General features: G+C 45.4%; 2 protein-coding genes across 7 annotated transcripts in view; both read left to right on the top strand.

Annotated features, from left to right (window-relative positions):
- Nucleotides 1–2,909: 2,909 nt before the first annotated feature.
- On the top strand, nt 2,910–20,650 carry PSMD4 (proteasome 26S subunit, non-ATPase 4). Of its 6 annotated transcripts, none has more exons than XM_014461320.2 (11): nt 2,960–3,049; nt 3,540–3,642; nt 6,663–6,803; nt 8,338–8,452; nt 8,758–8,844; nt 9,086–9,154; nt 9,326–9,541; nt 9,909–10,026; nt 10,175–10,306; nt 10,390–10,457; nt 11,047–11,331. In XM_014461320.2, the coding sequence occupies exons 3-11, from the start codon at nt 6,682–6,684 to the stop codon at nt 11,215–11,217; spliced, it is 1,098 nt and encodes a 365-aa protein (XP_014316806.1). In that variant the 5' UTR covers nt 2,960–3,049; nt 3,540–3,642; nt 6,663–6,681; the 3' UTR covers nt 11,218–11,331. The 6 variants fall into 6 exon arrangements, with proteins under 6 accessions (XP_023614995.1, XP_006095318.1, XP_006095319.1 ...); XM_014461321.2 differs by having other exon boundaries at nt 2,980–3,049; nt 3,481–3,642; XM_023759227.1 differs by lacking the exons at nt 3,540–3,642; nt 11,047–11,331 and adding an exon at nt 19,968–20,650 and having other exon boundaries at nt 2,910–3,049.
- Nucleotides 20,651–21,637: 987 nt separating this feature from the next.
- ZNF687 (zinc finger protein 687) overlaps nt 21,638–22,183 on the top strand; it is a 9,139-nt gene continuing 8,593 nt past the window's right edge. Inside the window, 1 exon segment of the mRNA XM_023759280.1 lies at nt 21,638–21,766. The gene's annotated coding sequence lies outside the window, so the exon portion shown is untranslated.

Raw genomic sequence — 22,183 nt, forward strand, 5'->3', positions numbered from 1 at the left:
GGGTGAGGATTAACAACAACAAAAAGTTTGCTATAAAACAGTATTTTGTGTTATGCTAGCAGCAGCCTCATACACCTCCTGTTTACTGAGTCTTTTGATTGCACCATTTTTTCTTATGCTTTATTTAATCTCATGTTGTTTTGTACAGAAACATGCTTAGAAACAATTCTGGTATCTTACTTAATAATCCCTTCCCTTACATCCTCCATCAAACCCATTGGGAAATTCTATCAGTTTTATATCTCACAATATACTCAAAATCCAACTATATGTCACCATTTTCACATCTTGTTACCACCCTGGAATAAGCCACCGTCATATCATCAGATAATTGTAGTCTCCTAACTGATCTATCTCCTTCTGTAATCTTTTCTCAATGCAGCAGCCAGAGCTGTCCTGTTAAAACATTAAGTCAGAGTCTATCAATCCTCTGCTGAAAACTTCCCAACAGATCCTTATCTCAGAGTCCTTGATCCATGAGGCTGTCCGCGAGCTAGCCTCTGAACTCCCTATGTTTTCTGACTTTATTTATTCTCCTTCTGCCTCTCCCTCTACTCCAGCCTCTACTGGTCTCCTTGCACTTAAAGTACATCCTGACTCAGGGCATTTGCACTTGCGCTTCCCCCCAGGTGCCCTTCAGGTTTCTAATGTAAGGCTCCCTAATATCCTATTTATATGCTTAGAACCACCCGTTTATTTTTCTTTGCTGTGCTTACCGTTATTTGACTATATTTACTTATTGGTTTATTGTCTGTCTGTCCCCAAAGAATGTAAGCTCCGTAAGGGCAGGACTTTGTTTTGCTCCCTTCCAAGTGCTCAGAATAGTGCTTGACCCACAGGTAAATGAATTCATTGCTGTTTTGTTTTGTTTGTTTGTTTGTTTGTTATTGGTTCTTTTCATTATAGAGCTTTTGTTTTACTGAAATATGATCCTATCAGATTTCAGTTTTTATGTGTGTTACTGCAACTTGCACATTGCTATTTGAAAAGCTTCTGACATAGTTCTAACAGAATGTCTTTTCTATTTGAAGAGAGTATTACCGAAGTGGGCAAAAGTAGGCTTACAGTTGTGTGGAAAATAATACAATAATTCTCTATATAATAAAAGACTAATATGCAAATAGGCCGAATGGCAGAACGACTGGTCGCTATGATGTGCACTGACCACTAGGGGGCAGATGCTCAATGCAGGAGCTGCCCCCTGTGGTCAGTGTGCTCCCACAGGGGGAGCACTGCTCAAACAGAAGCCCTGAGACGGGCTCACCTCTCCCGCCTCCGTGGCAGTCGGACATACCTCAAGGGCTCCTGGACTGTGAGAGGGTGCAGGCCAGGCTGAGGGACACCTCCCCCCCAATGCACAAATTTCGTGTACTGGGCCTCTAGTTAATAAATAATAACGTAAGAACAAACTGTTTCTAAGACTGACAACTGTAAACCTATTTTTGCCCACCCATGTAGTTCTCTGTTCTTCAGGTTGAATCAAATCAATCTTATAGGATCTAATTTTACTATCTCATTTTTAACAGCCATTATATTTTGCATTCTTTGCAATATCTCCATAGACTTTTTAAAGTGTGGCAACAAAAAGCTGTTCACAGTCTATTAAATGACTGACTAAAGCTGAAATGGTGACATTTCCCTGCACAGATATCATGGATCATGTTTTCCCAGAACCGTGATGACAGTATTCATTCAGGTCCTAGTCCCTTTGTTTGGGTTGAATGTTTGTCTTTATTTACTTCTACATTTAGAATACCAACTTATAGTTATTCCTGATGTTTAACTTATCTTTGGAGTTGCATTATTCCGATTAAACAGTAGCATTTTTGTTGACTAATCTTATGTTTTATGAAATATTCTTTTGATTTTATTTCAGCTATTCTAATTTCTATTTTGTGCAATATTAATATAGCTACATATGCTTTCTTTTATTACTATTGCCTGATATGTTGCGTTTTCCTCTCCCTTTATTTCTACCTTTTCTCACTTAGTTTTGTGTCTCTAGTTACATTGTATATTTTTTGTTTGTTTGTTTTTAAAAAAATAAATCTTGTTTTTAAAAATATTTTAGTTATGTTTGAACTTGACGCTATTTTTCTGTGTTGTTGTTTTTTTAAATTTCTCCTCTTTCCTGTCTATGGTTATATTGACTTTTCCCCTCCTCTAGTGATATGGAGATTTTACTCTTATACAATCTGTGATGGTTACCAGTAACTTTTGAACATATCCATTGAAACTTTACCAATATCTAGGCAATATCTACAACACTCCTCTCCCCTGTTTCCAAGTTTGGTGTTCTGTTGCCATGCTTGGTCCCTTCCTTCTTTCCCTCTTCCCTCCAAGATAGACACCTGGGATTTCCAGACGTATGTGAGTGGTGGAAAGTAATCCAAAGCATTTTTAAATGTTACTCTTGATTAACAAATCAAAATGGTTTACTGGTTTTTGTCTCCTATTCTTTGGGAGATTCGTTAAAATTACTGATTTGTCAAACTTTTTTCTGGGCTCCTACCATGTGTCAGGCTCTGTACTGGGCTCTGAGATTGCAATGATTGACATGTCTCCTGCCCTAATAAAATGGGAGAGATAGAAATCACAAATAAATGCAATTCAGAGAGATAAGGGTTTAGTTAGTAGTTATGAACAAAGTGCTGTGGGAAACAGTGGAAGCTGAAAAAAAGTGATCCCACCACTGTTTGAAAATGACGGGCGCTGGAGCCTGCACATCCACGAGCACTTCCAAAGGTTCCCCCACAGCTTCGCTTAGATGCCCCCAGCAGGGAACTCCACCAGAGAACTGGAATGGTGGGTAGTAACATTTTTTGTGTTACTTCGGCCACCCCGCCTCCCTCACATCCCTTTAATCTTGGCTGCGCCTACAACTCCCAGAACGCAGCGCGGGGTGGAGGCGGAACCAGCTGGCCGAGCCGAGGTCTGCGATTGGTTATGAGTGCTGGGCCAATTGGAGGAGTCGGTGTTAGGAGGCCCAGGAGACCCGGTCCGGGAGGGAGGAAGGTGGCAAGATGGTGTTGGAAAGCACTATGGTTTGGTGAGTAACAACTTAGGGGCTTCGTGAGGGGCGGGGCTGGGTCGGGGCGCGCGGAGGCCGGGTGGGCCGGGGGCAGGGCCGGGGGGCTGGTGGGCGAGACGCGCGCGTGGGCCGGGAGGGCAGGAGCTTTCGACTCCCTGAGTCATCCCGGGCCCCGGGAAGGAGGACGGGCCCGGGGACCCTGTGCTGACCCGCACCCCGCGGCGGCCACTGACCCGCCGGTCCCCGCGGCCTCTCCCTATCCCAGCGTCGCCGTCTCCAGACCAGCCCCTGGTCTGTCTGTGGTCAGAGCCATGCTCCTCAGACTCGTCGTGCTGGTCATCTGCCCTCCTCTCCCCTCCTGCACAGCAGATGTGAGGAAGGGCTGTGTGATCGGTCCCTTCCCGGCCCGGCCCCGCGTCTGCACCTGTGACCTCCCGTGTCTTCTCCAGAGGGGCCGTTTACGGTGCTCTCTATGTGGCGGGCATTCACGGACTTGCTCTCCCTTCAGCCGCGCAGCACTGAGTTACAGGCGAGGGTACTCAGCCTCAGCACTTTTGAATGACTTGCCCACAGTCACGCAGCTAACTTAGTGGTGCGGCCAAGATCTAAAGGTGAGCCAGCCCCAGACTTGGGCCGAGTATGTGTTGAGTTGGATTAGAAGCCGAGGACACACTTTTGCAAGGTTTCAAGAGTTCCTTCTACGGGTGAGCCTAGAACTGTAATACAGAATAGTACGTAAACACACACATCGTCAGTTGGGGGAGACAGGGGTTTTCTTTTGGGGGAGAGGATAGCATTGCCAGATAAAATATAGGATGCCCAGTTAAATTTGAATTTCAGATCAGTAACACTTTTCAATAGTTTTTTAAAAAGTGGATGTGAGTATGTGCCAGATATTGCATGAGACATACTTATACCGAAAAGTTATTTGCTGTTTATCTGAAATTCAGATTGAGCTGGGAGTTGTGTCTTTTTGTTTGCTAAACCTGGCAGCCTCTGGGAGAGAGCATGTGTAAAGGGGACAGGATTTGGAATCCAAAAACCTGTGCCAGTTTTTTGTTATTTACAAGCTGCGTGTTCTTGAGAATGTAGTAAATCTGCCTATAAAATGGGGATCATAGAGCACAGTTAGGTAAAATGTATGTGATGGTTTTCTGTAAAAAGTATAGCACTGGTGCTTGGTGAGCACCTAAGAAAGAGGGACCTTGAAGGGACTTAGGTAAATGTTGGGAAGAAGAGGGGGGAAGGGCATAAAGCTGCTGAGAGGTAAATGCCCCAGGCATAGAAGGGATTAGGAAACTGACTAGTGTGGCTTCTTATCAGATTGTTGGTGTGAGGGCGGGCCTTTTCGTTTTGAAAGGTAGATGGGCCCAGGTAGAAGACCCCACATGTCACATTGAGGGTGGTTGGACTCTGTCCTGTACCCTTCAATAGAGGACTGTTGAAAAAGTTCGGAGGACGGCGGAGGCAGAGAAGTACACACAATGGCATTTCATAATGACCCGGCTTGGTACAGGAGGAAAGTTTGGCTTATTGGTGGCCTATTGGAATAGCTCAGGCACAGAATAATGATGAGAGCCACCCCTTCTCTCCCTTTTTTTTTTTTTTTTTTTTTTTTTTTTTTTTTTTTTTGGTGGGCCCTCATGCTTTGCTTTCTCAGAATTCTCAGGAGGAGTTTATTAAAAATTGCTACTGTTTGACTCTACTCTCAATCTGCTGAGTCAGACCTCCCAGCCAGTGAAGTCTAGGCATGTGTATTTTTTTTTTTTAATGAAGACTTTTATGGAATAGCTGGATAATACTATTTTGAGATGAATTTTTGATGGGAAAAAATTACACACTGTTGAGCAAAAGTCGTCACAAAAAGCACATATATTATCCCATTTGTATAAAGTTCAAAATTGGGAAAACTAAGCAATGTGATTTTTTGGATGCATAGCTAGATGTTAAGGCATCCATGTTGTTAACACCACCACCACTGCCATCACCCTCCCAGGGGTCCTGATACACAAAGAAGTGTGAGAACTACTGCTATGTTCTTCACTGTCTCTCAAGCGCCCTTTTCTCATTTTGACGCCTTTCTTCCAGCTTTCATCCATTTGTGGGTCTTGCCCACAATCCTTATACTTAGTAACTATTCCATCTGGATGATCCTCAAAGCCTTCATTGTTTTTTTTATTTGGACTCATCACTGTACTTTAAGCTAGAGAGGCAATTACTTCCCTGTTGGGGGAATAACCAGAAACAGTGTATTGGGGGAAAAGGAATAATAATGCATGGTCAGGAGGGTCAGCCCTCGATGCCCTTTATATAGATTGAGTTTCCAGTATAAGAATGAGTCTGTGTTTCATGCTTACTGTTAGGTATTGCGCTAAGTACTTGCCATGCATTTAATCCTCAGAGCAGTCCTATAGGGTTGGTACAATAAAACCCATTTTATACATGAAATAAGTGGACCTTAGAGAAATTAAGTAACTTCAGGATCATAGAATTAGCAAGTAGCAGAAGGGGGATTTGAACCTGTGCCTGAAGAACACTGACTGCCCTTTACTTCTGTTCCACTTACCTTCCAGTAGCTACTTAATGACCTCTCTTCATCATTTTTGGTTTGTATATGTTGCCAGGCAAAGGATACCAAAGAAGAAAATTGCCTTATCCGTATTTTGCTCAGCAATAGAAATGAGGTGTCTTATCTAGGACACGGCTTTATTCATTAACACAGATGGGATTGTTGATAGAGTTATTTTGTTTTTAATTTTACTGATTTCAGAGAGGAAGGAAGAGGGAGAGAGAGAGATAGAAACATCAATGATGAGAATCACTGATCAGCTGCCTCCTGCACACCCCACACTGGGGATTGAGCCCACAACCCAGGCATATGATCCTACTGGGAATCGAACCGTGATCTGCTGGTTTGTAGTTCGATGCTCAACCACTGAGCTACTCCAGTTGGGCTATTGTTAGAATTTTAAGAATTGATTCTGTTCTGGGGCTTGTATAACTGCTTCCCTTATCTGCCTTCTTTTGGTCTCTGGGAAGCTGGAGTTTGTAGTCATATGATCTGGATTCTGGTAGTTTATGAAAAGTTGTGGGGATAGGAGAGGTAAGACTCCAAATTCATGAAACCTCATTTTTGCAGTTCAGTCCAGGAGTTACATACACATTTAATCAGATGACTACATTGTACTTTCCTGCATTCAGTGCTGCCAAGTGTGTTATTTTATACGTATTTTTAAGTTGCCTTCTTCATTTCTTACCATTAAAATGGAATACTCCCATTTTAATGGCAGACTTAGAATATTCATCCTTGACAATATTTAATAACACGTGCACCTTATAGAAAGACGGTTGTGATATATCAGTAGATTGCAACCTTTGATGCTTATCAAAATCACTGTGGAATAGAGATTTAAGTTTTTTTTCTTCCTTTGGTCATTTTGAGTTGGTAAGTTTGAGTTCGGGCCAGGTCATCTATATATTAAAAGAAAGAGCTGGAGGTGATTTTGAGTTCCACAAAGACAGAGAGCTACTCTTAGACCCCCCCACAATTCCTCTCACAGGTCCCTGAAACTGGAGAGGATGCCTGGGGTCCTATACAATGTCTTTTCTCTCCTTCACTCCTAATCGGTAGCGTGGACAACAGCGAGTATATGCGGAATGGGGACTTCTTACCTACCCGGCTGCAGGCCCAACAGGACGCTGTCAACATAGTCTGTCACTCCAAGACCCGTAGCAACCCTGAGAACAACGTGGGCCTCATCACACTGGCCAAGTACGTGGGACAGAGGAGGAGGGGGCTTGGCAGGTGGGTGGGGGTTTCCCACATGTCACCCACTGTGGTGTCCAGGTTGCTACCCTTTGGTAGATTTCGTGAGGCTTTTTTTGCCCATCACCTTCCTAGACTACCTTCTTCACTGTTTAGTGTAAATATAAATAGTAACTTGGTTTTATTTTATTTATTTATTTATTTATTTTATTGCTTAAAGTATTACAAAGGGTATTACATATGTCTCCTTTTTTCCCCCGCCCTTGACAATCCCCTGGCCTCCCCTACCCCCCAGTGTCTTATACTTGGTTTTATATTAACCTGAATTTAATACAGTTATGAAGCTCAATCTCCTGGGGTAAAATTTCACAGTGTTTTTAAAGTCTGTGAAAAGTGATTTGGGGTCAGAGTCCTGTTACGTCCAAAGTGATTTGCTTGAGGAATTGATAATCCGCAAATGAGTAACCACTCATCCCAGTGTGCATATTGTTCGCGGGAAAATGAGTCTGGAAATGGAGACGGTGGGAGAGAATCATAGTAGCATCCAACAGTTGTGGAGGGGTCTCAGCCCTGCCAGCAAGGTAGCCTGAGAGAAGTAAGGGGGAAGCACTGGAAGGGAGAGAGCAGGTTTTTACAAAATCAACCACTTATTTTCTGTGCCTCACATCTACTGAGCACTGGCCCCTCCCCCCCCCCCACCCCGTTTGATTGAGGTATAATTGATATGTACCATTGTATAAGGTTAGGGTATACCACATAATGACTTGATAAATGTATATATAGTTGATCCTTGAACAATATGGATTTGAACTCCCTGGGTCCACTGAGAGACAGATTTTTACAAAATAAATATACAGTTGGCTTTTCATATCCCCAGGATTTTTATCCACTGACTCAGCCAGTTGAGGATCAAAACCAGTATTTTTTATCTTAGTTGGAGGTTTCAACTGTATGCACTGTTCTACGCTATTTTTAAAAAATATATATTTTATTGATTTCAGAGAGGAAGGGAGAGTGAGAGAAAGAGAGAAACATCAGTGATGAGAGAGAATCATTGATCGGCTGCCTCCTGTACGTCCCCCACTGGGGATCGAGCCCGCCCTTGACCAGAATCGAACCCGGGACTCTTCAGTCCACAGGCTGATGCTCTATCCACTGAGCCAAATCAGCTAGGGCTTCTATGCTATTTTTTATAAGGGACTTGAGCATCTGCAGATATTGGTATCTGTGGGGTGTCCTGGAACTAATCCCCCATGGATACTGAGGGATTAGTTACGTTTTGGGGGAGTCAGGAGTTATACATGGATTTTTCACTGTGCCACTCGTTGTTGAAGGGTTAACTGTAAGGGTTAACAATAAGATAACATCCACATCTCATATAATTATAACTTGTTATTCCTTGCATTGACAACTTTTAGATGTTAAAGAATAGTAGAGATTATAGTTATTGTCAAGTTCTCTAAAGAAAAGATAAGTCAAACATAGTTTAGAGACACTTGTTTTGACCTGAAATCATGGAAATGCTTTCCCCATATTCCAGTGACTGTGAAGTACTGACCACACTCACCCCTGACACCGGCCGCATCCTGTCCAAGCTTCATACTGTCCAGCCCAAGGGCAAGATCACCTTCTGCACTGGCATCCGAGTGGCCCATGTGAGTCCTGGATCCCTTTGATGGTTCCTCCTTGCTCTGAGGTTCTGCCCACAACGTTGTTCACTTCTCCCCTGGAATCTTGAGCCAGACCAGAGCAAGGGAAGAGAGATGGCCTAGAGAAGGAGTAGGAAGGATATGGTGGGATGAATGACAAGAATGGGAGAGTGAAGGAAAGGGGTTAGACCTTGTGTGAGCATGATGGTAGACTTGAGGTACGTAGAAACCATAAGAAAACAACAACTGAGTGACAGAGGAAAGCTCAGTGATTGCTCAGGCTGACTGAGAACTTCCTCTTCCTTTACAAGTTGGCTTTGAAGCACCGACAGGGCAAGAATCACAAGATGCGCATCATTGCCTTTGTGGGGAGCCCCGTGGAGGACAACGAGAAGGATGTGAGTCCCCGTGGCAGCTGGGGATTCGGGCGGGAAGTACCTGGAATGGGTCTTTCAGCCTTAGGTGAGCCTGGCAGGGGCAGTGGGTTCATCACTTTGGGGAAAGGTGGATGTGCAGAATGTAGTGTTTCTACTGGGGGACCTTGGGGAGGTCAGCAGTGTTCTGTGTGCCTTTGTGAGGTGTGTCACTTGCCCTCATGGTGTCGGACGGATTTCCTCATGTATCTCCCCTTCTTCCCAGCTGGTGAAACTGGCGAAACGCCTCAAGAAGGAGAAAGTAAATGTTGACATTATCAATTTTGGGGAAGAGGTGAGTAAGGACTAGCTGGGGGGCATTGACTTGATTTGGTTATAGCCTGAGAAGAGTCCTTCCCCAGAGGGGCCTGTGCTGTGGAGAGTAGCTGCAGACGAGGACTGAGATGGCAGAGAATGGGGAGCGAGCGGGGCAGCAAGGAGAGTCTCCGTGTTCTTTCCTCCCCAGGAAGTGAACACGGAAAAGCTGACAGCCTTTGTGAACACGTTGAATGGCAAAGATGGAACTGGATCCCATCTGGTGACAGTGCCTCCTGGGCCCAGCCTCGCCGATGCCCTCATCAGTTCTCCGATTCTGGCTGGTGAAGGCGGTGCCATGCTGGGTCTTGGTGCCAGTGACTTTGAATTTGGAGTGGATCCCAGTGCTGATCCTGAGCTGGCCCTGGTGAGCAAACGTTGACCTCAGGTAGAGCCCAAGGGTCCTCCTTGGACCTCTACTGACACACCCACACGCCACACAGCTCCTGTAGGGCTAGCAGTCCTACACACCCCGCTCATTTCCCAGGCCCCCCTTTGTCCCTCTGCTGCAGAACTGCATCTGATCTCTAAGGGCAACAGTGTTGGACTCTTGTTCGCTTCTCCTGATCAAACCCCAGGCTTCTCCCAGGTCCTTTTTTCCTGTATCACCTCTCCGGCTTTTCCATATGCGTAAACCAGAAGGTGCCCCTTGTGCTCCTTTGCACCCCTCAGCTGACGTCCCCACAAGTGAGGGAGGGTGGGAGAACATCTGACCTTGCCCTGTCCTCCGCCAGGCCCTTCGAGTTTCTATGGAAGAGCAGCGGCAGCGGCAGGAGGAGGAGGCCCGTCGGGCAGCCGCAGCCTCCGCTGCTGAGGCTGGGATTGCTTCGACTGGGACTGAAGGTGAAAGAGGTGGAATCTGAAGTCCCGGGACTGCGGGGTGCTCCATGGGAGTGGGGGGTCGGGCAGTATGGGAATATGTGGGCGGAGGGAGTGCTTTGGGGTGGGTCTGTGTGGCATATGGCACCAGTTCCATCCTGCCACTGTCTTCCTTTCCCAGACTCGGACGACGCCCTGCTGAAAATGACCATCGGCCAGCAGGAGTTCAGCCGCACCGGGCTCCCTGACCTAAGCAGCATGACTGAGGAAGAGCAGATCGCTTATGCCATGCAGATGTCCCTGCAGGGCGCAGGTGAGCCAGGCCTGGGCGGTAGTTTTCGGACGGAGAGGTTGGGGTGGGAAATGGAACTGAACAGACTGGCCTCTTTTCCTCAGAGTTTGGCCAGGCAGAATCATCTGACATTGATGCCAGTTCAGCCATGGACACCTCTGAGCCCGCCAAGGTGAGCTCATCAAGCTTAACACCGCCACCCCCCACCCCCACCCCCCACCCCCACCCCCACCCGTGCTTAGATCCTTGGCTCTCTAGGCAACGGTTTCTCCTTTTGGGCTTATAGGTGGGCTCTTTGAGGAGCACACGGAAACAAACACGTGGATAAACATTTCTTGTGTGTAAACCTTGCTAAGGCATGCTAGTGGTCGGGGTTGGAGAGGGGTCCTAGTACTCTGTAATTTTCCTCCCCTGCTGGTGGGAGCAGGCTGGACAGTTCTCTAGGATGTCATCTTCCCAGGACAGTGAAAAGCAGGTCTAGGAAAAAGAAAAAGGAGGAGTGGGTGTGTGATAGCCGGAAACCTAAAAGTGATTGTGTGTTTTTACCCTTCGAGCTCAGGAAGCAAAGCTCTCAGGTTTCTCCTCTATTTGGCCGGTGACACGTGTTTGCATTCATACTATATAGATAGTAGGTGTTTTCCTGAATCTTCCTTCCTACCTTTGGCCAGAGGTGTCCCTCACCCCCAGACTGTGGAGAGAGGGGCGCAGGCAGCAGTGTGCTCCCCGCCACCCCGCCCCAGGCTGACACTGCCCTTTTTCAGGAGGAAGACGATTACGACGTGATGCAGGACCCTGAGTTCCTGCAGAGCGTCCTGGAGAACCTTCCAGGTGTGGACCCCAACAATGAGGCCATTCGAAATGCCATGGGCTCCCTGGCCTCCCAGGCCACCAAGGATGGCAAGAAGGAAAAGAAGGAGGAGGACAAGAAATGAGACTGGAGGGAAGGGTAGCTGAGTACCCGGGGGCTGCACTGGGTGGGTGGGATATAGGGCTAGATATGTTAACCAATCCAACTAAATAAAGCTTGGCAACTTTTTTTTTTTTTCTTCAAATAGTAGTTCTCTGAGTGTGAGAGAGAGGAGGACATGGCATGAAGGAGCGCGTTCCCTGTTGAGTTCTCAGTGTCTTCAATGTGGGGTCTCTAAATCCTGACTTACTCCCCTTCCCATCTCCGTCCATGACCGTGTCCTCACATTTCTCCTGCCCTGGGACTCTTTTACTTGCATTAAGAGAAGCTTTGCTGAGAGTCGCTGTGTTGGGCTCTAGGGCCACAGAGGTGAACAGAAAACGGTACTGGCCTTTGGGGACTCTGAGTCTAGGGCAGGGCTGGCGCATAAATGAGCGATTAGACACGTCTGCTATGTACCCAAAGCGGCGTGAGCAAGGCACTCTGGAGTCGGCAAGAAGAAAGGGCCAAACTCTGGCAGCCTCTGAAGGCTCCTGGAGGGAACATTTGAGCCCTCCAATGGTGAAACGATTTTCATCCTCGAGGAACAGATGGGGATGTTTCCAGTATGTGCTGATGGTGCGCAGGTGCTTCGGAGGAATTGAGTAGCTCAGGACTGCTTGGGTGAGTGGCAGCGGACAGAGTTGGAGAAGTAGGCAGCAGTGAACACCAAAGGTCAGCGGTCCTTCAGGCCTGACTTTCACAAAGGGGTCTGTGAAGCCCTGGAGCACCAAATGTAGAGGAAAGCTTTTTTGTGTGGGATAGAATGCAGAATTCACATTACCCCCACCCCCTTTATTTTATGAAAGAGGTAAATAATATTTGACACATGAAATGCTTCCGTATAAAGCATGAAACATAAAAACAAACTGAACATATCTGAAGCCACTCAAATTTAAGAGCTAGAATATTTCCTTGTCACATATCTATGCCTTTTTTTTTTTTAATCCTCACCCAAGGATATGCTTATTGATTTTAGAGAGGGAAGGAAGAGAGGAACAGATGTGAGAGAACATCGATTGGTTGCCTTCCATACATGCTCCAACAGGGAATTAAATCCGCAACCTTTTGATAGGCCGACGCTACAACCAACTGAGCCACACTGGCCAGGGCCCTCTGCCTTTATTTTTTGTTTTATTTTTTAATATATTTTTTACTGATTTCAGAGAGGGAGAGAGAGACATAGAAACATCAATGATGAGAGAGAATCATTGATGGGCTGCCTCCTGCATGCCCCACACTGGGAATTGAGCCCGCAACCAGGGCATGTGCCTTGACTGGGAATCGAACCATGAGCTCCTGGTTCATAGGTCAATATTCAACCACTGAGCCATGCCAGCTGGGCCCCTGTGCCACCTCTCCACATCCTCCTCAAAGATAACTATTAGCCTGAATTTTTATTTTTTCCTTTCAGTTTTCTTATACACATAGCTTCCTGACCAGAATATGTTCAGCTTTGCTTGTTTTTGAGCTTTATAAAAAATACTTTTATACTGTGAGACTTTTGGGACTTGGTCTTTTAACAACTGTTTTGTTTCTGGAGTTTCATCAAAGTTGTTGCTTCATTTTTCATGGTTGTATAGTATTCTGTGAATAGACTGCTGTCTTTATTTTCCTATTGATGGACATTTGCATTGCTGCCAGTTATATTTCTGTTATCAACAGGGTTACAGTGGGTTTTTTACATCTGTCCTGATGCACCTGTGCACAAGTTTCTTCAGGGCCCTTCACAGGGTGATGCCAAATGGTTCCTCAGAGTGGTTGTGTGAACTGCCCTTCTGCAGTGTAAGAATTCCTGTTCTCATTGTTTCCAGACCGTGATGTTGGTAGGACTTAACTTTCTGCCAGTCTAGTGAGGATAGGAGAACTCATTGAGGTCTTACTCTGTATTTCCCTGATTACTAATGAGATTGAGCTTGATCATCTTTTCATATATTTCTAAATAAGTCTTTGTATTTCCATTTTTTGTGAAATGTCTCTTCATATTTTTTGTCCCATTTTCCTTTTGGGTTGTCTATATATTGATGTTCTGAAGGAATGCTTTATTAAATCATTATTGGTTATATATGTTGTAAATATGTTCTCCCTATCTATGACTTGTCCTTTCACTTTTTTTTTATATATATATTTTATTGATTTTTTACAGAGAGGAAGGGAGAGGGATAGAGAGTTAGAAACATCGATGAGAGAGAAACATCGATCAGCTGCCTCCTGCACACCCCCTACTGGGGATGTGCCCACAACCAAGGTACATGCCCTTGACCGGAATCGAACCTGCGACCCTTCAGTCCGCAGGCTGATGCTCTATCCACTGAGCCAAACCGGTTACGGTGTCCTTTCACTTTTTAAAAAATTTTTTTAATTGATTTTTTTTTTTTTTTTTTTTTAGAGAGAGAGAAGGGGGTAAGAGAGGGAGAAAGAAACATTGATGTGAGAGAGAAACATCCATTGGCTGCCTCCTGCATGCACCCTGACTAGGGATCAAACCTAACCGAAACCTGCGTGTGTGCACTGATCAGGAATCGAACCCGCCACCTTTTGGTGTACGGGACGATGCTCCAACCAACTGATCCACATCAGCTAGGGCATCTTTCCACTTTTTAAAAGTTGTCCTTTATTTATTTATTTAATTTATTTTTTTGTTAATCCTCACCAGAGGATATTTGTTCCATTGCTTTTCAGAAAGAGTGGGAGGGATATAGGTAGAGGGGGAGAGAGAGAGATTGGTTGGTTGCCCCCTGCACACGCTCCCATGGGGGCCAGGGATCGAACCTGCAACCCAGGTATGTGTTCTTGACTGGGAATCAAACCCGGGACCCTTTGGTATGTGGGCTGGTGCTCTGACCACTGAACACACCGGCCAGGGCTGTTCCACTTATGTATGCATTCATTGGTTGCTTCTTATATGTGCCCTGACCAGGGAACAAACCCACCACCTTGGTGTGTCAGGGTGACACTCTAGCCAACTGAGATACCCAGCCAGGGCATCCTAGTGTTCATATCACTTAGGAAAAGGGTTTTAGGAGTTCTGTGCCAGGAACCAGGGGCAGAGACCAATATTTATTGTTTCTATTATCTCTCACTTTCACATAGAAATTTCTTTTTTTTCTTTTTTTTTTAAAATATATTTTATTGATTTTTTACAGAGTTCAATTTTTAAACATGGAAAACCATTTGTTATAGCACTGTTTATTGAGAAATCCCATCTTTCCCCAGTGATCTGAGCTATTCTGCCTGGGCCAAGATTCCGTGAATTTCTTTTCCAATATCCCAAAGTCAGACCTTAAAGCCTGAATATAAATATGGTTCCACAAAATGAAGCTAGAAAACTTATTTTGTGCTTACATTATGTGGATGAGTTCCATTTCGACACTATATTTGTGTCTAAATTTAGGGGGAGACTAATCAAATATTACTTAAAAGAAGCAGCCCTTCTAGGGCTTAGAAATCTTTTTCAGCTGTTGGTTATAAAGGGAATGGTCACTTCAGCTTTCCTGGGCCTGGGTGTGGTTCTCCAAGCAAAATCATGTTCTGGCAGAGCCTGCCCATCAAGTAATGACAGGACCTGTGTCCCAGTCCTCTGGTCCTCTGCATGCCAACTGGGTGACTTCAGTGTTCACGAGGATGACTCAGCCACTGCCGTGGCCTCTTCCAATTGACAGGTCATCATCACAGTTCATTCTCTTATACTTGCAACTACACCCTGGATCCTGTCCATCTTAAGAAATGCTCCCTACTGAAGTCAAATACTTGGTCCATTGACCCCTATCCTTAGCTCTCCCTGTACTTGCAACAGTCCTGTGAAGACACGTGTGTATAGTCATGTACCATATAATGATGTTTTTGTCAATGACAGACCACACATGCCGTAGCAGTCCCATAAGATTTTAAAGGAGCTGGAAAACTCCAAATGCCTAGTGACATCATAGCCCAGTGATGGCGAACCTATGACCCGCGTGTCAGAGGTGACATGCGAACTCATTTTTTTTGGTTGATTTTTCGTTGTTAAATGGCATTTAAATATATAAAATAAATATCAAAAATATAAGTCTTTGTTTTACTATGGTTGCAAATATCAAAAAATGTCTATATGTGACACGGCACCAGAGTTAAGTTAGGGTTTTTCAAAATGCTGACACGCCGAGCTCAAAAGGTTCGCCATCCCTGTCATAGCCTCTGATGTAGTCATTGTCATGTAGTGCAACGACTTACATGTTTGTGGTGCTGCTGGTGTAAACAACCGTACTGCGCTGCCAGTCGTATAAAAGTGTATCACATAATTAAGTGAAGCACATAGTACTTGATAATCATAATAAACAACTATTACTGGTTTAGGTATTTAAATGTTCTTCCAAAATAAATTTAATAAGTACACTACACTGTACTTTTGTTATTTTATTTATTTATTTACTTTAATATATTTTATTGGTTTTTTTACAGAGAGGAAGGGAGAGGGGTAGGGAGTTAGAAACATCGATGAGAGAGAAACACCGATCAGCTGCCTCCTGCACACTCCATGCTGGGTATGTGCCTGCAACCAAGGTACATGCCCTTGACCGGAATAAAACCTGGGACCCTTGAGTCCACAGGCCGATGCTCTATCCACTGAGCCAAACCGGTTAGGGCTACTTTTGTTATTTTAGAATGAATTCTTTATATTTACAAAAAAAGTTTGCGCCCTAGCTGGTTTGGCTCAGTGGATAGATCGTTGCCCTGTGGACTGAAGGGTCCCGGGTTTGATTCTGATCAGGGGCACATACCCAGGTTGTGGGCTTGATCCCCAGTGGGATTGAGCAGCCGATCAATGATTCTCATCATTGATTTTTCTATCTCCCTCTCCCTTCCTCTCTGAAATCAATAAAAATATATTAAAAAAAAAACTTTCAATGTTAAAAAAATTTTTTCTGTAAAACTGTGCCATATTACACCAGCAGCAGCCTCATACATCTCGTGGTTACCATGTCTCTTGACTGCATCATTTTCTCTTGTGCATAATTTAATTTTGTATTGTTTTGTACAGTAAAATGCCATACAGGCTTGTAGCCTAGGAGCAATAGCCAATGCCATGTAGTCTAGGTGTGTAGGAAGCTATACCATCTAGGTGTGTTTAAGTGCACTCTGATGTTCGCACGACGACAAAGTTGCCCAACAATGCATTTATCAGAATATATCCCCGTCGTTAAGCAGCACGTAACTGCTCTTTGGGAGGTTCCACTTTAGGAATTTAAATAATCAGAGAAGTGGCCAAGACTTATGTACAGGGTGTTGGAAAAATTGGAAATAACCTAATATAAAACAATTATGTTACATTAATATGGAAAAGTATATTCAATAAATTTATTTTGGAAGAACATTTAATGACATCAGATATATAATTTTAGCAAATGCTTATATAATATAAATGTGCCAGGGACTGTTATAAATTCTTTACTTGTTTTAAATCATTTAGTTTTCACAACAACCCTGTAGCTTTATTAGTCTTATTTTATAAATTATAAGGAGATATAGTTTATAAGGAAACTGAAACCCAGAGACTCTAGGTAACTTACTCTGTGATGATGGTTCTGAAGGTGTGGTCCATGAACCCCTAAGGGTCCCAAGACCCTTTCAGGAGGGTTGTAAGGTCAAAACCATTTTTATAATAATACTAGGATGTTATTTGCCTCTTGCACTATGTTAGCACTTGCATTGACACCAAAGCCATGGGGGTAGAACTGTTTGCACAAATCCAAGGCAATGATACCAAATTGTATTGGTAGTCATTGTATTCTTGACCCCCACATGTTCATGGATTAGGAAAAAAAATCGTGCTTCATCAAATTAAAAATTCCTGTTAATCAAAAGTGGGTAGAGCCCTGGCCAGTGGGGCTCAGTGGTTGGGTGCCATCCTGTCTACTGAAAGGTTGACTTTTATTTTTAAGTGCATCAGGTGCTGTTTCCTTTTTTTTAAAAAAAAAATATTTTTATTGATTTCAGAGAGGAAGGGAAAGGGAGAGATAGAAACATTAATGATGGGAGAGAATCATTGATTGGCTGCCTCCTGCACGCCCCCTACTGGGGATCGTTTGCCCTTGACTGGAGTCTGCAGGCAGACACTCTATCCACTGAGCCAAACTGGCTGGGGCAAAGATTGACGTTTTAATTCCCCATCAGGGCACATGCTTGGGTTTCGGGCTTGATCCCTGGTAGGGGGGCTTGCAGGAAGCAGCCAATCTGTGTTTTACTCTCACATCGATGTTCCTCTCTCCCTTTCTCTCAAAAAAAAATCAGTAAGCCTTAGCTGGTGTGGCTCAGTGGACAGAGTGTCAGCCTGCAGACTGACGGGTTCTGGGTTCGATTCCAGTCAAGGGCACATGCCCGGGTTGCGAGCTCTATCCCCAGTGGGGGGGAGGGGAAGTGCAGGAGGCAACTGATCAATAAAAGTATATTTTAAAAAATCAGTAAAAATGTGGGTAGGTAGTGAAAGTATGTCTCACTCTCATTTCCATCTTGTTCCTCTCCTTAAAAGGCCATCACCTTGACAGTTTCTCACTTATCCTTCTCAAAATATTATTTGCATTAAGAAGCATAGTTATTCTTTTATAATAACAAGTGGTAGTGTACCATACATACTGCTTTCATCTAGCCTACTTTAAATTTAATTTTTTAAATGGTTTACAAAATAATTTATATTGTTTTAAGATTCAAAGATTTTCCGCACTCTTGCTTCTACAGCTCCAATCCCTTTAGCTAATTCTTCCTGTATTTACTTCTTTGTTGCTAAATAATAAGCTTATATGGCTATTTGCTAATTTTTCAATTTTAGCCACTATATACACTTTTTACAATATAAGATTAGGACTTAGCTCTCTAAATACTCCACATGGAACACATCCTTCTTCCAAGAGTAGACTCTACTTTTTGGATAAATTAGTATTTATTTTATTTATAATTATGACTATATAATTTTGTTTGCAATGGAACTGAATGAGTATTATGATTAAATTTGCCTCCAAGGCACATTTTCCTCCGCTGGAATTTATCATTGCCCTGTTTTTGTTTTGTTTTGTTTTGTTTTGTTTTGATTCCCTCTGTCTGAAGTATAAACCTCCTCTCAAATTGTTGGAACACAGTAGGTAGCCTGTTGACCTCGTGTGATGGCCTTCAGCTCCAATCTGTACTGGTTGCAACTGGCCTGCAGCAAAATTGTCCTGGCCCTTCCCTGCACCTACATACAGGGAATCCCTTTGTTTCTCTTCTGTGTGGGTCCACTCTGTGGATCCTAGATACCATGTTTTGATTTTCCTTGGTTTCATGCTCTGTTTTAGTAGAATTCATGATCCAGTAGCTTCCTGAGGAAAAGAGCACAGAAGGTAAATTTCCTGTGTTTCACGCCTAAAAACACCTTATAGATATAAAATAATGTTCTTTAGAATTCTGAAGATTTTCTAGATTTTAAGGGTATTATTAAGAAATCCAATGCTACCCTGGCTGGTTTTGCTCAGTGGATAGAGCATCTGCCTGGGGACTGAAGGGTCCCAGGTTCGATTTTGGCCAAGGGCACATGCCTGGGTTGTGGGCTTGGTCCTCAGAAGGGGGTGTGCAGGAGGCCCTTTTAAAAAAAAAAAAAATCCAATGCCATTCTGAGTATGTAACTGAGTATCCATTGTATGCAACCTGTTTTTCTGACAGCCTTTGGAAATTCTTCTTCTTTTTAAAAATATATTTTTATTGATATCAGAGAGGAAGGGAGAGGGAGAGAGAGAGAGAGAAACATCAATGGTTAGGGAGAATCATTGATCTGTTGCCTCCTGCAGGCCCCTACTGGGATGGAGCCTGCAGCCCAGGCATGTGCCCTTGACCGGAATCAAAGTGGGGACCCTTCAACCTGCAGGCCAACACTCTATTCACTGAGCTAAACCAGCTAGGTCTAAAAATGTTTTTATTGATTTTAGAGAGAGACAGGGAAACATCAATTTGTTGTTCCAGTTATTTATACATTCATTGGTTGCTTCTCATATGTGCCCTGACCAGGGATTGAAGCTGCAACCTCGGAATATTGGGATGATGCTCCAATCAAATGAGCTACCCAGCCAGGGCCTGTTTTTCATATTTTTAGTTTACAAGAAGTTTTTGTTATTTTCTGAATGTTCCTATTTTTTTTTTAAAGCATCCTATTCTTGTATCATGAGAGCAATATCTTCTCTTATTTTTCAGAGGATATTAATTGCAATTTTGGGGACATTGTTGTCTTTATCTTTAGGCTTCTGTCTTTCATGTTTGAGACTGCCTTCAGCTTTCTTTGGATCCTTGGCTGTCTTCCTACTTAAGCATGAGACCCAAAAGGTCAGAAAGCTGGGTGGGTAGGGTCAGAGGCTGTCAGCGGTGTGCCTCAGTGTGGGGCAGGTGAGGGAGGGGCCAGTTTCTGTAAACTTTTTCGCCTGGGCCACTTATTATCCCCCCAAAGGAATTTTCCAATTCTCCTGTCCCTGCTTGCAGAGGACTAAGAATTTTTAATTTTTAAAATCTTTACAAGTTCTAAGATTCCAATTATTTTGTTCATTTTTGGTTTCCCTCTCCCTACTTTGTAAGTAGAATAGAAAATATTAAAACTTTAGGACTTAAACTCCCAGACCTATGACTTTCCATTTTTCAAAATAGCATCTCATTTGTCTACTCTTCTCTCTCTTTATCCTTGTACTTTTATGCTTTTTTATTTATTTCTTAACTGTCATGTTGATGTCCATGTTTAACTAGAAGCTCCTTGCCTCCTGAAGTCAGTTACCGCTACTTCATGAGGTGTGACAGGATGTGGAAAGAAAATTTTTCTGTTTTGGAGTCAGAGCTGAGTCCTCAGGAGAAAAGAACATGTAGGCTACCCCCCCACACCCCATCGTAAGGAAAGACTTTACTAGACAGACAAAAGGGCATAAATCTCCAATAATGAAGGTTCCTATCATCGTTGGCAGCCCATATAAGTTGGCAAGTTTACCGGGGATAGAGCCCACGACCTGGGCATGCCCCCTGCCCGGAACTGAACCAAATGCCTCCTGTGCACGGGAGGACTTCCATCCGCTGGGCAGCACGGCCGGCACAGAACCGCCTGTAAGGACCCCGCCCAGGCTGCCCGCGGCTGCGTGCGCACCGTCTGCGAGGCTCACCAGCCAGCTCGTGTGCGCGAGGTGGCACTCGGCTAGCAGACGAATTCTGAGTGAGTGCGGATTACAATGTCAAGGCAACTCTTTTTCCAACCACCTCTCCCCCTGCTCCCGCCTCTAGGGGGCGGGGCAACAAAGCGCGGGAAAATCGGCCTGGACTCCACCCTCATCCTTGCTGGGGGCAGGGAAAAAGAGATCTTAAATGGGAAATGGGTCTATCTATATCTATATGTATGTATACACACACACGCACACACACACACACATAAATATGTAATTCAGGGTGTCCCAACAAAATGCATGCATGCATGCACTGTAACAGCTGTTAGCTCAATTTTGAAAATGAAATGTATTCTGCCTTTATAATTATTGTGTATACATTTTGGGGGGGGGGACACTGTGTGTGTGTGTGTGTGTGTGTGTGTGCGCGCGCGCGTGTGTGTTTCGGAAGCCTACCAATGAGCCGCTTTAAGATCCCTTTGGAAACGGCCCAGGCCACGCCAGCACTCTAACGTCACCTCTTCCCCACTTCCGGTCTGCATGCCTGCCGCAGCTTCAGGTGCCGGTTCCTTCCACACTCCAACCCCTGCTCTGCTCCAAGCCCTCCCGCACTGGGGGGAGCTATGGGTGACGCAGCCAGCTAGGGCCGCGCGAGGACCCCATCCATCTGGCGATTTAGACAGTAGGAAAACCGCAGGAAAATAGTCAACCAGATGACGTAATGTTTTGGGTGACGTCCCATTCTCTCACTTCTGCATGACATGACTGACACTGGAGTTTAGCTGGAGAAAGCGCAAACGGACCTGCACATCCGGGTCCTTTCAGAGTCGAAGCGATTCTCCTCAAAGTATTCACCTAATCGAAGCCGAGAGTTCCTGAAATTTGTATAAGTGAACTGCAGGCTTTCGGGATCGCGGCCAATAGGGAGCGAGGGGGCGGAGATGCACCTGGAGAGTCACCGCCTCCAGTAGGAAAGCAGGGAATCAGAGCGGCTTCTTCCTAAACGACAGGTAGCGCGGCCAATCGCTTTTGAGATGCACAGATGGGGCAGGTGGCAGCACAACCAATGGCAAGAGGCACTGCGGAAGGACTAGGCTCCTTGCCCAATGAAGCTAGGAAGACCGTGCGGGTTTGTCCGGAGCGGCAGTACTTAAGGCCAACCCAGTGTGGGGCTGGGCGGGGCGCAGCGCTGAACGACGAGGGGATTGGCCAATGGCGAGTACGAAAGCCGGCCGCCCCGACCGGGAACGCCGAGGGAGCTGAGGAAGGGGGAGGCCGAACGGGAGAGAAGCAGGAAGTAGCGGCGGCGGCGGGGAGGGCTGCGGTGGCGGCGGCGGCGGCAGCGGCCGGAGCAGGGGAGGGACCGCCGGCGCTCAGCCCGCACTGGGAGCCTAACAAGTAAGCGCGCCGGGGGTGATACCCGCCCTAGGCCCCGCCCCCGGGGGGGCGGGTAAATGCCCCCGCCCCTCCCCCACTTGGTCAACTACCCCCTTCTCCGCGCCGTCCCCCCGGGGCTGCTTCTAGGGAAGGCCGGGACCCCGCTCTCCTTCTTGGGGGCGGATGGCGACCCCCCCAGCCTGTTGAAAGCACAGCCCCTTCGCCGGGTAAACGTGGAGGGCGGGCCGGGGTCTCCAAGTCCTGGGGCTCTCAGCTCAAGAGTCGTCCGAAGCGCGGCCTGGGGGCTGGGAGGCTGCGGGGTGTCGCGACCTAAATTGGGTCCGCGTCCAATGGCGGTGGCGAGGGAACCCACAGCCCGAACAAAGCCTGAACCCCAACCGGGGCGCGGGTTCACTGTCTGGGCCCGGCAGGAATCGG

This window comes from Myotis lucifugus, unplaced genomic scaffold (assembly GCF_000147115.1).
Source record: "Myotis lucifugus unplaced genomic scaffold, Myoluc2.0 scaffold_151, whole genome shotgun sequence".
In the NCBI taxonomy this organism is placed as follows: domain Eukaryota; kingdom Metazoa; phylum Chordata; class Mammalia; order Chiroptera; family Vespertilionidae; genus Myotis; species Myotis lucifugus.

Bases quoted from the DNA above. Each gene is read 5' to 3' on its own strand.
- PSMD4 (XM_006095256.3), top strand. From the start codon at position 3,024: ATGGTGTTGGAAAGCACTATGGTTTG. The intron at 9,542-9,908 runs GTGAGCAAACGT...GTCCTCCGCCAG, and splicing joins CTGATCCTGAGCTGGCCCTG to GCCCTTCGAGTTTCTATGGA. The intron at 10,307-10,389 runs GTGAGCCAGGCC...TCTTTTCCTCAG, and splicing joins GATGTCCCTGCAGGGCGCAG to AGTTTGGCCAGGCAGAATCA.